Source organism: Sminthopsis crassicaudata, chromosome 6, assembly GCF_048593235.1.
Source record: "Sminthopsis crassicaudata isolate SCR6 chromosome 6, ASM4859323v1, whole genome shotgun sequence".
NCBI classification, from domain to species: domain Eukaryota; kingdom Metazoa; phylum Chordata; class Mammalia; order Dasyuromorphia; family Dasyuridae; genus Sminthopsis; species Sminthopsis crassicaudata.
In genome coordinates, this window is record NC_133622.1 from 240,646,343 (window position 1) to 240,660,978 (window position 14,636).

Genomic DNA, 14,636 nt, shown 5'->3' on the forward strand with positions numbered 1-14,636 from the left:
CATAGAAAAGCAGAATTATTCATTAGAATCTCCAAAAGCAGACCCCATCCTGGTCTGGGAGCCAAATTCACAGCAGGAGAGAGCCACTCCCTTGTAAATGTTCATGGCTTTTATACATTTCAGTCAAAGTACCTCCCGAATCCCTCCCTCCATAGGTTGTGATTGGTCATATTTGGTCAGTGGAATGGAACCCACAAAGTGATTTACAGCCTTTTCCTCTGTGGACAAAGGCATGCAGCCTAGGCCTTCATGTGACTGGGGCCTATAGGCCTGATTTTACATTAGCTAGCAGTCTCTGATCTATATGTGCTTAATCTGTAAGTTTTTCACCATATCTTACTCCACATGTTTCCATTAACCTTTAATTTGTTTAATTTATTGCTGATATAAAAATAAAAAATTCAGCTGCCTAATTTGTATGCCTGCTTCCTTAAATGTTCTGGAAATTCTTAATGTAATTATATGAATCTCTATGTAAAGTATGAATTGTTTTGAGTTTGTTCCGCACTGGAGCAGGAGCCCCCGCCGCCTCTGGGAGGCTTCTGTGGCTGGGACCTCTGGCTCCCTTCCCTGTGCTCTGCATCTCCTTCTCCTCCTCCCTGGCATTCTCCCCTGGTCTCTGGTCCCAGGATCTTCCTCAGCCTCCCACTCCCCGTTCCCCATATAAGTCCTCAAGCCCACAGGCTTTCAGTAGGAGCTTGCCCCTGCCTGCTTCCCTCTTCAGGCCATTTCTCTCAAACTTGTGTCATGCCCCATGGCCCTGGCCGAGGGAGGTCTGCAGGATGCCAAGGGACTGGGCAGCATGACGCAGTGAGATTCCCATTGCCAGATATATGTGCCAAGGACCAGGAGGAGCTGTGTGAAGGCATTTCTATGCCACAGTTGCTTCATAACCCCTCTTCCAGCTGAGTGAAGCTAGACCAGCGTCCACCATGAGGACACTAGTTCTGGCAGCAATCCTGCTTATCCTCAGGCTAGTGCCTTCTCATCCTGCTGCCAGCTCCCAAGTCGAAGCCCCCTCCGAAGCCCCCTCCGAAGCCAGGCAGAAAGAGCTGTTAAGGAAAGGCTCTGTCCAGAGCGACTAAAATTTTTTAAAAATAGCATTGTGCAAGGGGAAGTCAGTGAAGTTATAAGAAAACAAGAAAAAGCCAACAAAATATAAAAAATGAAAAAAACTAGAACAGAATATGAAACATAAGAATAACAACAGATTTACAAAAGAAACCAAGAAGGCAAAATATAAGAATAACTAGACCATCTGGAAGCTTAAAAAAATGACTGATACAATAATGGAAGAAATAATCTCCAAGGAAACTGTCCAGGGGTTATAGAGCGTGAGGGGGAAATGAAAAAACAACAACAACAACAACAACAACAAAAACAACCACCACCACACTGATCATCTCAAAGCCATGTTTTCAGGAAAATAAATAGGAAGATTATTGTCAAGATTTATAAAGCCCACATCAAAGAGAATGTTTTTTCAAACAACAAACAAAAATTCCAATATACTGAAGCTACAATTAGAATTCTACAGGATTTATCAGCAGCCACAATAAGAAATTGCTTCCATGAAATAACATATACTGGCAATGAAAAGAACTAGACCTGTGTCCAAAAATGTCATATCAATGATTAAAAAAAGGAAATTCAATGAAATTGCAGATTTTCAGGATTTTGTTTCAATTAAAATTGAACTTAATAAAAATTAACATAAGAACTAATATCAAAGATTAATTTCAAGTATCTCAACATAGTCAAATGAAAGACTATGTCATGTATGCAAATATATACCATATATTTAAGATTGAAAGAAATTATGTTATACAAATGAGGTGCAGAGGAAGAATCAATACAGAGGTATTAGAGTCATGAGGCCTCATAATTTCTGAAAACCTCAGATTGAGGAATTGGGTTAAATAGGGAACACCATATATATATATATATATATATATATATATATATATATATATATATATATATATATATATATATATATATATATGTGTGTGTGTGTGTGTGTATACACACACACTATACACCATGAAGGGTACAGCACCCTTCAAAATCTATAAAGCAATAAGGGGAGGAGGGAATAGTATCAATGGACAAGGGATAAAGAGGGATGAGAAGGGAGGAAAGAAGACAAGCAAGGGGACCATGGATGGGGGAAGGTTAAGTAATAGCAAGGCAAGTAAAGGAGCAGAATAAAAGAAGAGTTAGCAGGGATAGGAAACACAAAGACTATAACAAGGATCAGGAATAGAATTTATTAAAAAAATAAAGTCAGTAATCATTCATCTTGAAAAAAGTCAAACTTAAAAACTCAATCAAGAGAAAGCTACATTATATGTCAGCCATAGTAATATTATTTTATATGTATTTTTACATATGAGTAAATATGTGTATGTATGTGTCTGAGTATATCTAAATATGTATACATGCAGATCTGTCTATGTATATATATATATATATATATATACACACACACACACACACACATAAACACACACACACACACACACACATATATATATATATATATATATGCATAAGTGTGTGGATCTATTTGTGTGTTGAGCTATATAAATGTATCAGTGCTTAACTGTAGACTGCTGGGGGTAGGGTAGGGGATGAAAGGGGAAGAAAAAAAGTAAAAAATGTACACAACAGAGGAAAAAATAAACCTTGTTTGCTGAAAGTCAAATTAATTGTAATTGGCCCCATTTTAAAGAGGAGCAAATTCTAGATCACTGATGTTTATTTGCTCAGTCACAAAGTAAATAAGAATAGAAAGAATTAGAACTGAGACTTTATGAACATAAGTCTGACATTGATTTCTTTTTCTTATTCTTTGAGACAAATATAATTCAAGGACCATGACAAAAAGTACCTCATTATGAGACTTCACATGAAAAATCAGTGGTTAATAGGCTAAAAGAGTCCATTAATATTGATATCATTTTTAATCTCCTCTCCCTCTCCCCAGTTTGGAACAGTGAAAACTTATTTCAGAACCTTTCACTTTCCTGAGGGCATCTTTTACATCTTTGTTTCTCAGACTGTAGATGAGAGGGTTTAACATTGGTATCACCACAGTATAAAATACAGTAGCAACTTTGTCAGAATCTAGGATATTTCCAGTTCCTGGTCTGCAATAAATGAAAAGGATTGTGCCATGGAAAACCACAATGGCAGTGAGGTGGAAGGCACAGGTGGAGAAGGCTTTGCGCCGACCCTCAGAAGAATGGATTCTCAGAATGGTGATGAGGATAAATATATAAGATGTAAGGATGATAATGATGGTGCTTGTCTCATTGAAATTGGCCACTATGAAAAGCAGCAGTTCATTGATGGAGACATCTGAGCAAGACAGAGACAGAAGTGGGGGGAGATCACAGAAAAAGTGATTAATGATGTTGGATCTATAAGAAGATATCTTAAGGGCTAAACATGTGTGAATCAGAGAGCTAACTGTACCACAGATATATGAGCCACATACCAATTGAATGCAAAGCTTCTGGGACATAGCAATCATGTACAACAGTGGATTACAAATGGCTACAAAGTGATCATAGGCCATCACTGCCAGCAATATGACCTCAGTGACCACACATGTGCAGAACAAATAGAACTGTACAATGCAACCTAGGAAAGAGATGACCTGATCTTCTGTTAATATATTCACCAACATTTTGGGCACAATGACTGTGGAATAGCAGAGTGAGTTCTTTTATTCAGTAAAAATCATGATGGCAAGCTTCGATGTTGCTTCTCTCCTTCATTCTATACACAAATCCCAGGCTAACACATTTGCATATGTGGATATGTGCACACTTATATCTATGTATATGTCTATATTACTATATATATGTATATACACACATATATATATATATATATGAATGAATAAAATCACTTTTTTTATTTATTTTGTTTTTTTACTTACATACACCAACTTGAGACGCTACAGAAAAGAACCCAAAATTGGGAATTGTAGGATCATAATTGTAAAAACTCCTTAGAATCCAACTAGTCTAATTCCTTCAGGGAAGATATAGGTTATAATCTTAACTCCAACATTTCTCATCAAATGGATGACATGCAAACCCTTTAAGAGATCAGAACCCTGGGTACAACTTATACGACAAAGCTTATCATATCTATTTCATAGCTTTATTTTGATACTCTATGATAAGAAATGAGTTCCTTAATCTTTCAAGCTTTATGTAATTATGGGTGGTTATCATTTGGCCCCAAAAGACATAAAGAATGATTAGCATATGCTAGTGATACTTGAAAAGTGGAAGGAGTCACTAATACTATAAAAATGAGTTTTCCCTTATTCTGGGATAAAAATACCATCTGAAAGCAAAACAAGAAAAAGAGGGAGAGATCTAACTATGTGTCCCTATTTCTCTGATTCAAAAAGTATCAGATTGCTATATTTAGAATCGAAAGTGAATTGAGAAGTTAATTTTCCAATTCCTTCATTTTATACTTGAAGCAAATTTTTCCAGTTCATAAAAATAGTCAGTAGCAATACTGGAAAGGTTACCTGTTTATATTATTTAAAAAAAACTCATTTCAATGTGTTAAACTGTAGGTAAGGAAGTCATTTTCTTATTGATTTCTGAAGGACAATTCTTGAGATATTTTCAAAGCAAAAGCTAACAAAAAATGCCATTACTGAAAGGATGAGCAGAAGGAGAGAAAGAGTATGTCATTCTGTCCAAACAAAATTTGCTATACACAAAAAAAAACTGATATGAATATTTGGACACAACATGCAGATTTGCACAGGAATGAACTTATTTAGAAAATGTTTTAATTGTCAATGGGGCTTTTCTCTGTGAGTCTGTTAAGTTAGATTTCTTGAGTATTGCCCCTAATCATATCTTCTTCCCTTAAGACAGATAAAAAGAGAGGTTATGAGATACTATGTATGAAGCAATTGGTAAAGTTTGAAGCATTATGTACATATGAATTCTTAATAATATTATTTAATATTGTTATTAATAATAGCATTATTACATAATATCCATTTCCCATCCATTATAGTATGAAAGAAAACTTCACAGATGCATTTTCTGCCAAAAGATGGGGGGAAAGGAAATCTTGACAAGCAAAACTCTAGAATAAGAGCTCAGTTAAAACATTCTTCCTGCAATGAAATTTTAAGTTATATCCAATAAAAGTCACATGCACTCCATTTTTACCTATCAAAACATGATGAAACTGCACAAAGAATTTGAAGGGGAAAGAGAGATGGCTCATTCTCTCAATCAGAAAACCTGTCCATATGTTGAATGCAAAGGATTTTATAATTCGTTTTTCCCATAGGAACTCAGTCCCCTAAGTATGTTCCTGAAATTATGGTCCTCTGTTTTTCCATATTATTTTACTATGGGGAAAATGAGACAGAGGGAATTAATCAGTTTGTCAGAATCACTTTAATATTAAACATTAGAAATAGATCATAACTAAGGTACTAATTATAAAAGAATCATCATTTTTTGTAGTAGAAATTCTTTGGTTCCTAATAGCCATATGACAGATTGAGTCAGATTACAGGATTATTAACAATTCCTCTTTTCTGAGATTTACTCCAAATTCCTTTTCAAGGCCTCAATCATTATCAGTATATGGCATAGTGTGAAACTTGGAAGTATTCTAACCACTAGAAAGTTATATTTTTAAAAAAATTAGGTCATTACATTTTTAATTTTTATTGGATAATGTCTCATATACTATATGACTCATCCTCTCAGTGCATTTTTTATATTTTATATTATTCCTTTCTCCCATTTGCCCCTCTGCCTTTCTATTTTTCTTTGTCTCTTCTTTGTTCTCTCTCTCTGCCTCTGTCTCTCTTTCCCTCTCTCTCTGTCTTTGTCTCTCTCTCTACCCCCCCTTCCCCTTTCTCTCTCTGTCGGTCTGCCTGACTCTTGATTTTGTCCTCTCCTCCAACTTCTTGGCCTTAATTTTGAAATTTAATTTTCACATTTTTTTTTATTATTACCTCCCATTTTACCTTTTAGATCAAATCAATTTTTAACTTTGACAATATTTTACACATATAAAACAATCAATATTCACCAATCTGATTCACCCACTGAGTGTTGTCTTCTATATGTTAAGCATTCAACCTGTCAATATAAAACACAAACCAATTGCCTTTAAAATAGAAAATAGATGTTCAGATGTATTCTGAACAGAGTGGAATGTAAAGAATTAATCACACCATTATTCTTGGAAAATATATATTTTCACCCTCAATATAAGTTAAGTTCTCATTGCCTTTTTTTTGTTTGTTCACACTTATTGAATTTCCAATTTAATGATTTTTAAATCTCTTTTTAAAACATTTATTTTTTTTAATTTGATTTTTATGTATTTTAAACAAGAAGACAATGTTGCAATTTATAATTGTCTATATATTTATTATGTTTAAAGTTTTTTAATCAGTCATAATTTCCTAGTCTATCTTATACTTTTTAGATTCTGACTGTCATGTGCTTATGTCAGTTACTCTTCCTTCTTTTGTATCATCTTGAAATTTGACAACATTTCACCTCTGACATTAAATATTGTTGATGAAATGTGAATTTGCAATTGGTTAGAAAAAACTCTCTCGGGCAGTCCAAAAGATATCTCCTACTAAATTTATAATGCAGCAATTTGTAAGGGGCTGAAACTCTTCAGTTAGTTCACTGAGGTGAGATAATCGAGCACTTGAGGCTAATTACTGATTGGACAATACTCTGTAAGAATATGCTTGGAAAATGGCCCTTTCCATTATCCTGGGCTGGCCCAATCATTTAGTGTATATAGAGAATGGTGGTAGGGACTAGGAGGTGCAGGAAGACTAGCCAGGGTCACTTCTGTGAGAGACAAGGCAGTGAGGTAGCAGAGATACTACGCTAAAGACCTAGAATAAAGATTTTTGCTTATCCTGACTCCAGCTGATTTTAAGGTGTCCAGGGTGCTAATGTGGTCACCACAGCAATTAGTAAATTAATTGTCATTTCTTAAGTGTTTACTTTATGTCCGGCGTAATATTAGATGTTCTACATATAAAGTGATTTTGAAATGGTTTCTGTCTTTGAGGAGTAGCAACAGATACATTATAGAGGTGGAATTATCCCTGCCTTGGCTCTCCTTTGATCGACAGAGAATAATTTACAATTAATCAATCTTAATAAGGCAAAATGGCTGGACTAAAAAAAAGCTAATTGATAATTTCATAAAATACAGTTTTGACTTTTAGTTTTTTCCCCAGTAAACTTAATGGCTTCTATTACCTTTAGAAAGCAATATAAAGTTATTTCACATTTAAAGTCCTTCATCATTTAGCCTAGTCATTTTTTCCACATTAACTACATTCTTTCACCCAAGTATAAAATGATCTTACTCCTTACTTTTGATTCATAAAATCTGTAGTTCTCTTTGAGATCCATCCATCCACAGCAAACTCTTCTGATCCTAAAATTTTATATCATAAGTGTACGGTAATTTGGCATTAACTGTGTTATATTGTAAGTCTATGTAAAATGTTAAATTTAAAAAAAAATAAGTTCTGCCTTGTTTTCCCAAAGATCCTAAATGTCAAGAATACTCTCATATCTTTTCCTGGTTTAAATCATGTAATAAATAAATTCATTAAAGTATTGTAAATGAAAATTTTTTTGTTTGTTTTTTTGTTTTTTTGTTTATTTTATTTATTTATTTATTTATTTTTTTTTGCTGAGGCAATTGGAGTTAAGTGACTTTCCCAGGATCTCACAGCTAGGAAGTATTAAGCTTCTGAGACCAAATTTGAACTCTGGTCCTCCTGACTTTAGGGCTAGTGTTCAAATCACTTTGCAACCTAGCTGCCCCAGGAATTGGAATTGATTGTTTTACAGATATAACTTTAGATTCAATGTTAAGACTTTTTATATCAACAAATATTTCTCTCAAATTCAGGATGAGTTTAATATAATCCATTGTTTTGGTTTAAAATAATGTTCCTTTGAAACCCCTCTAAGAGGAGTAATATGATCAGTTATTAAAAATTGATAACATCTCAGTGTTGGAATGTATTGGTAGAACCTAAACAATAAACATGAAAAGAATGTATATTTCAATCTCTAACAACAATATGTTTGAAAAAGAAAATGTGTTTGAGTAAATGGCCCAGCAAATTTTAGATACACTCAAAATTCTTCCCATGAAACCATTTATTTTCAATTTCTTCAAAGTAAAGATGATTAAAATAATGTGTGTTTAATATATTACATAAAATTGAAAAAGTAGCATTGCAATTAAAATGAAATTTAATACTAGAATACTTTCACATCTTTACTATGATATTAAATGATTTGAAAAAAACCTCACATATGTCAGAGTGTACCCTTATTTGCTATGGAAAAATATGATCCTTTGGGGGGGTCAGAGGATGCCTGCCATTGTTCTGAATATCCCTCATGCTTTTACTGATCTTAATTACAAAATATTATAACTCTAATGTTAAAAAGCTATACATCCCAATTAAAAGGAATTATTAGGATGATAACATGTTCAATATTTACTTGGCTAAGATGGCATAAAATTGCATTCATTCACTTGAATTTTCAAACATAAATCATAAAATTAAAACATATAGTATTAACTGATATATATATATATGTACATATATGTAAATATATATGTATGTGTATATTTGCATTTAAGGTATGCAAAAAAAAACAAAAAACTTTCCTTCCCTTCCTCTCCTCTACCCTTCCTTCTTCCGCCCTCATCATTTGAGCAATATATTACATTGATGGTGAGAATGTATGACTACAATAACTTAGAATAACTCAGGTTTAAATTTTGCTTCTGATACATATCAATATTATAATTTTGAACATCATTAAGCCTTTCATGATAACTGAGGAATTTTTTTTTAATATGAAGTGCTTGATTATACTTGTTCCTAGTGAGGACTTATCTACCTCCATGGAATTTCTGGTTTACTAAAAGAATAATCTATGTATGAATGTCTGTTAGTGAGTAATGAAATATTATATATATATATATATATATATATATATATATATATATATATATACATAATGATATATGTATATATATATATATCTCATTATGTATAGAGAAAGATTTACAACCATATCTGGTCTAAAGGAAATTACAAAAAGATAGACATAGAGTGTTACCACTATAAGATGTAAAGGATTTGGAACAAATTAAATTATTGAAGTTGGAATGAAAATATAAAGTAACTAACATATAGTTAATTGGTGGAACTTTAAAGTTAACAACAACAAAAAAAAATTTAAATATATTTTCTCATTTGATTCTTCCAATAACCTTTTGATAAAGGTCTTATTTCCTCAATTTTGTAAATGGGGAAACTAAGAATAAATGGTTTAAGGACTTTTTCAGAGTCACACAACTAATAGAACTCTGAAACATATTTTTTTCTGATTAAAAGGCAGAGAAAAAAAGCCACCACTGAATTCACTGTGCTATATACCTATCTTTATTTTAATATACAAAGTATTAGAGGTAATTTATACATATATACAGAAGAAATAACTTTTTTTTCAAAAGACAAAAATCATGAAGGGGAAAACAAAACCAAATCTATAATTAGCACCAGAAATAAACAAAACCATTTGAAAGTTGTTTATAATATTAATAATTATTAACCTTAAAATTAAAATAACTGCTGCAATTCACTAAACTTACAAAGAGTCTAAAAGATAAGTAAGTGAATTGCTATAAAAGCTGACAGCAAATGAAAATCTGTTGGTTGATCTATGGCTTGAAAAAGGTATTCTGGAAAATAATCTGAAATTATTCTAGAAAAAGAACTGACATTCATATTTTTAATAAGAAGATATTTTATAGACATTATCGGTAATAAGAAGAAAAGATCTATAATAGTAACAATATTCATGACAGTCACTTGTGAAAATGAAAAAAGACATCTAGGAATTAGAAGACTCCATTGATTTTTTTTTTTTAATGATGGAAAAATATTTTTATAGGAAAATGATAATATATTACTCTGCCTGAAAACATGACAGATTTTAAAATTTCATAGAAACATGGGGAAATGTTTGAAATGACAACAAATAAATAAAACAGAGGCAAAATAATGCATTACAAGGTCAGAAATATAAAGAAATTTAAACTAGAGAGGCAATTAAATTCTTACCAAAGTGAGTGAAAATTTGCCAAAGTTAAATAACATACCTTTCTTTTTGTAAATAATAAATGATATGACTCTGCAGAAAATATTTCACCAAAATTATTTTTCTTTGTTTTTAGCTGATTTTTAGGGTAGAATAATTGGATACAAATTAAATGCCAATAAATTTTTTTTTTCTTTTTTTTATAAAATAAAGCCAATTCTTCAGTATCAACAAGCAAAATAACGTAGTATGGGATAATATCGTACATACACATACGTGTGTATGTTTTAGAAACATTCTCATGAATTATACATTTGGCTTAGTAATGAGAAAATTGATTATGTATATCTATTGGGGAATTTAATGTCAGTTTTGTATATATTATGAAGTTATATGACAATTTTTGAAGTAATTATTTCAGTTTATTATTTTACATTGAGTGAAGAAATTTAACTTTAAAAGACTAAATACAAAAGACATTTGTCATTAATAATATTTAAATATAGTTTGGGGATTTTGCTAATGATGTATAGCAGATTTCTAAAAAGGAAAAGTTTCTAAGATAAAAATCTATGGTTCTTTGAAGAGCTGGATCACTCTTGCTAATTGCAATGATGAGAGCATTCCCAATTAGAAAATGTATGTAAGTAATTTAAAAAATTACAAACATAAACCAATGGAATTCAGAAGTTGGGATCTGAGGTTGGGAACACAGAGAAATTTGGCTAATTGGTTTGCATTCCAAGTCAGAGGGGAAAGTTGAAGTGAAGCTAGAGGCACCCCCACACACACTTTAAGTTTAGAGGTGTTTGCCCTAATATTTTTTTAAAAATTAACAGGAAAGAAGAAAGAATCCAGATATAAAAATTTACCATAGGGAATAAGGAAGACCAGAATATATCTTTAGAGAACAGTGAAGTAAAAATAAACAAATAAATAAATAGGAAAGCCTCTTCTCCTCCAAAGAGTAACATTAAATGACTACCTCCCCATAAAGAATTTGTAGAACTCAGAAGATTTTTTTTTAAATCAAGTGAAACAGATTAAGGAAAAATTAAAACTGAAATAAAATAAAAACCATCCCAGAAAAATGAGATTATGAGGGTAAAATTAACCAATAGAAAAATAGTCTCAAAGAAGAGGGGAAATTTCTGGCAAGAAGGCAAAGTAGGTTGGTAAATTTCAAGCTCACCTGAGTTCCCCAACACATAGGACAAATTTGCACCTCAGAGTGATCATCTTGAAAAATCAAGGCTACTTGGGTTAAAACTGGGTCCTGCAGATACCAGAATATCTGAAGAAAAACCCTGAGCTGGGGATTAACCTATCTGAAGTACAAACACCTCCAGTGTAGCTCCAGTATAGCTCTGCATAAACACCAATTGGGGACCCCTTGGCTGAACTGGGTGTGGCTAGAACTTTAGTAGAAAGCACAGAAACTTTAACCTCCTTAAATGTGGAGTTTGGGTTTAAGTACTGGAAGAGAAAGTGAATTTCAGCTGATTGTGAGCACCTGGCTCAGCTGTGCTGCTTAGAGGCAGCCCTAAATGAGAAAGAAGCAGCATCTGGGGAGTGAAAAGGTAGGAGCGCAGGCTGTGGGTATTTGCAGGAGGGAGAGCTATTTGTGTGGGTTTTCTTGTCAGAATGGAGAGCTGAAGGAGAGCTTGAGGCAGCATCTACCCCCCCAAATTTAAAAAAAAAGGTATTTATAGTAATATCACTTATTTAAAAATAAATGAAAGAAGAAAGAGCCCCACCATTAAAACATATTTTGGGAAGAGGGAAAACTAGGCTTCATCTTCAGAGAAGGACACTTTAGTAAAAAATAAAAAGTTTCTACCTCAAAGATTAATGTTTAAGAAGAAATGTAATTCTTTTTTGGAAATTAGAATGGGACAAGGGGAAGCCATGAAGCTATAAGAAATCAAGATAGAATAAAAAAAGATATAAATAATTTCTAAAAAAAATAGAACATAATGTGAAACATGAGGAAAAAATAATAAACAAATGGCACATTTGGGGAACAAAGTAAGGAGAGAAATCATAAGAATAATGGAGCTACCTGAAAGCTGTGTCCAAAAAAAAAGAATCTTGACAAAATAATGCAAGCAATAATCCAAGAAAATTAACCTGGAGTGATAGAACACTAGAGGAAGATAGGAAAATAGAGATAGAATAATAAAAAAAAAAAAGTCCACTGATCACTATCTCAAAGAGATCCTTTGTGGAAAACATATAGGAAAATTATTGTCAGATTTTGAAATCCTCAGATTAAAAAGAAAATTTTGCAAGAAACAAACAAATGACAATTCATATATGCTGGAGCTACACTTAGAAATTTATCAGCCGGCACAATAAAAGAACACAGGTCCTGGAATCATATATTGGCAATTAAAAGATCTAGGTATGTGGCTGGAAATATCATATCCAGGAAAATTAATCATAATATTGAAAAAAAAAAGTAATGAACATTCAATGAATTTGCAGATTTTCAGTGTTTTTGACCAAACCTGAACTCAATAGAAAATTTAATATATAAGAGCCAAGAGAAGATTACTTTGAAGGAAACTATACACACACACACACACACTCACACACACACACACACACACACACACATGCAGTTCTATGTATGTGTATAGATAGATATATGTATATAAGTGTTGGTCTGTGGGTGATTGTTAATGTAGATGCATGTATATGAATGTGTGTGTGGAGGAGGAGTGGATGTATAAATATATATAGTGCTCAGCTGTAGCCCACTTAGGAGAAAGGGGATGAAGGGGAAAAAAGAAAAAAAAATTAAAAAAATGTTCAGCAGAGAACATTTGTTGGCTGGAACACAAACTAACCAATTAGCCCCATTTTAAAGATGAGGAATATTAGATCAGAGATGTTAAGTAATTTGCTCAAATAGAGTATAAACAAAAATACAAAGAAGAATTAGAAATGAGATTTTATGAACATGAGTCTGACATTTTATCAAACATTCCACTTTGTTTCAAAGAATCAAATATAATCCAAGGACTACCCCAAAAAGTACCTTATTATGAGACTTCACATGGAAAAGTTCAGTAGCTAATAGGCTAAAAGAGCCCATCAATATTGATATAATTAATCAATCTCCTCTCCCTCTCCCCAATTTGGAACAGTGAAACACCATTTCAGAACCTATCACTTTCCTGAGGGCATCTTTTACATCTTTGTTTCTCAGACTGTAGATGAGAGGGTTTAACATTGGTATCACCACAGTATAAAATACAGTAGCAACTTTGTCTGAATCTAGGATATTTCCAGTTCCTGGTCTGCAATAAATGAAAAGGATTGTGCCATGGAAAACCACAATGGCAGTGAGGTGGGAGGCACAGGTGGAGAAGGCTTTGCGCCGACCCTCAGAAGAGCGGATTCTCAGAATGGTGATGAGGATAAATATGTAAGATGTAAGGATGATAATGATGGTGCTGATCTCATTGAAACTGGCCACTATGAAAAGTAGCAGTTCATTGATGGAGACATCTGAGCAAGACAGAGACAGAAGTGGGGGGAGATCACAGAAAAAGTGATTAATGATGTTGGATCTATAAGAAGATATCTTAAGGGCTAAACATGTGTGAATCAGAGAGCTAACTGTACCACAGATATATGAGCCACATACCAATTGAATGCAAAGCTTCTGGGACATAGCAATCATGTACAACAGTGGGTTACAAATGGCTACAAAGCGATCATAGGCCATCACTGCCAGCAATATGACTTCAGTGACCACACATGTGCAGAACAAATAGAACTGTACAATGCAACCGAGAAAAGAGATGATCTGATCTTCCGTTAATATAATGACCAGCATTTTGGGTACAATGATGGTGGAATAGCATAGATCAACAAAGGACATGTGGCTGAGGAAAAAGTACATAGGGGTATGAAGGCGGGGGCTAATCTTGATCAGGATAATCATTCCAAAATTCCCCAAAACAGTGATGGCATAAATCACTAGGAATATCAGGAAGAGGAAAATTTGGAGTTCTGGATGATCAGAAAATCCTAAAAGCATAAATTCAGTAAATGCAGTACAATTTTTCTTCTCTTCCATTATTTAATTCTGTTCAAGGACAAATAAAGCATAAATGAAAAATCCTTCCTTCATATGGTGTAAAAATAACTTTTAACCATATCCTAGAAAAACAACATTAGAATCAAAGTTAATACATATTTTATAGGAGAGAGACATTATATGACTTCATGTATATTTATTATCTTGGTATTATTATTTTAAATATCATAGGAATATCATCAAATTTATATACACCATCCAAGTCAAGGAAAGCCATGATATGTTTTGCATATTGTATAGATAAAAACATCAAAAACAAAGATAGCACTATGACCATGCATATTCCCTAAATCTATATGTATAACCCTATATATTTCTGTGGCTTGCATACTGGTCATCAA

At 32.9% G+C, this 14,636-nt stretch overlaps 2 protein-coding genes across 2 annotated transcripts; both read right to left on the reverse strand.

Annotated features, from left to right (window-relative positions):
- Window positions 1–2,965: 2,965 nt before the first annotated feature.
- On the reverse strand, window positions 2,966–13,284 carry LOC141547471 (olfactory receptor 5L2-like). Its single transcript, XM_074275878.1, has 2 exons — window positions 13,228–13,284; window positions 2,966–3,730 (listed from the first exon to the last, which is right to left on the reverse strand). The coding sequence occupies exons 1-2, from the start codon at window positions 13,282–13,284 to the stop codon at window positions 2,966–2,968; spliced, it is 822 nt and encodes a 273-aa protein (XP_074131979.1).
- Window positions 13,285–13,302: 18 nt separating this feature from the next.
- LOC141547472 (olfactory receptor 5L2-like) lies at window positions 13,303–14,274 on the reverse strand. Its single transcript, XM_074275879.1, has one exon. The coding sequence runs from the start codon at window positions 14,272–14,274 to the stop codon at window positions 13,303–13,305; it is 972 nt and encodes a 323-aa protein (XP_074131980.1).
- Window positions 14,275–14,636: the final 362 nt, after the last annotated feature.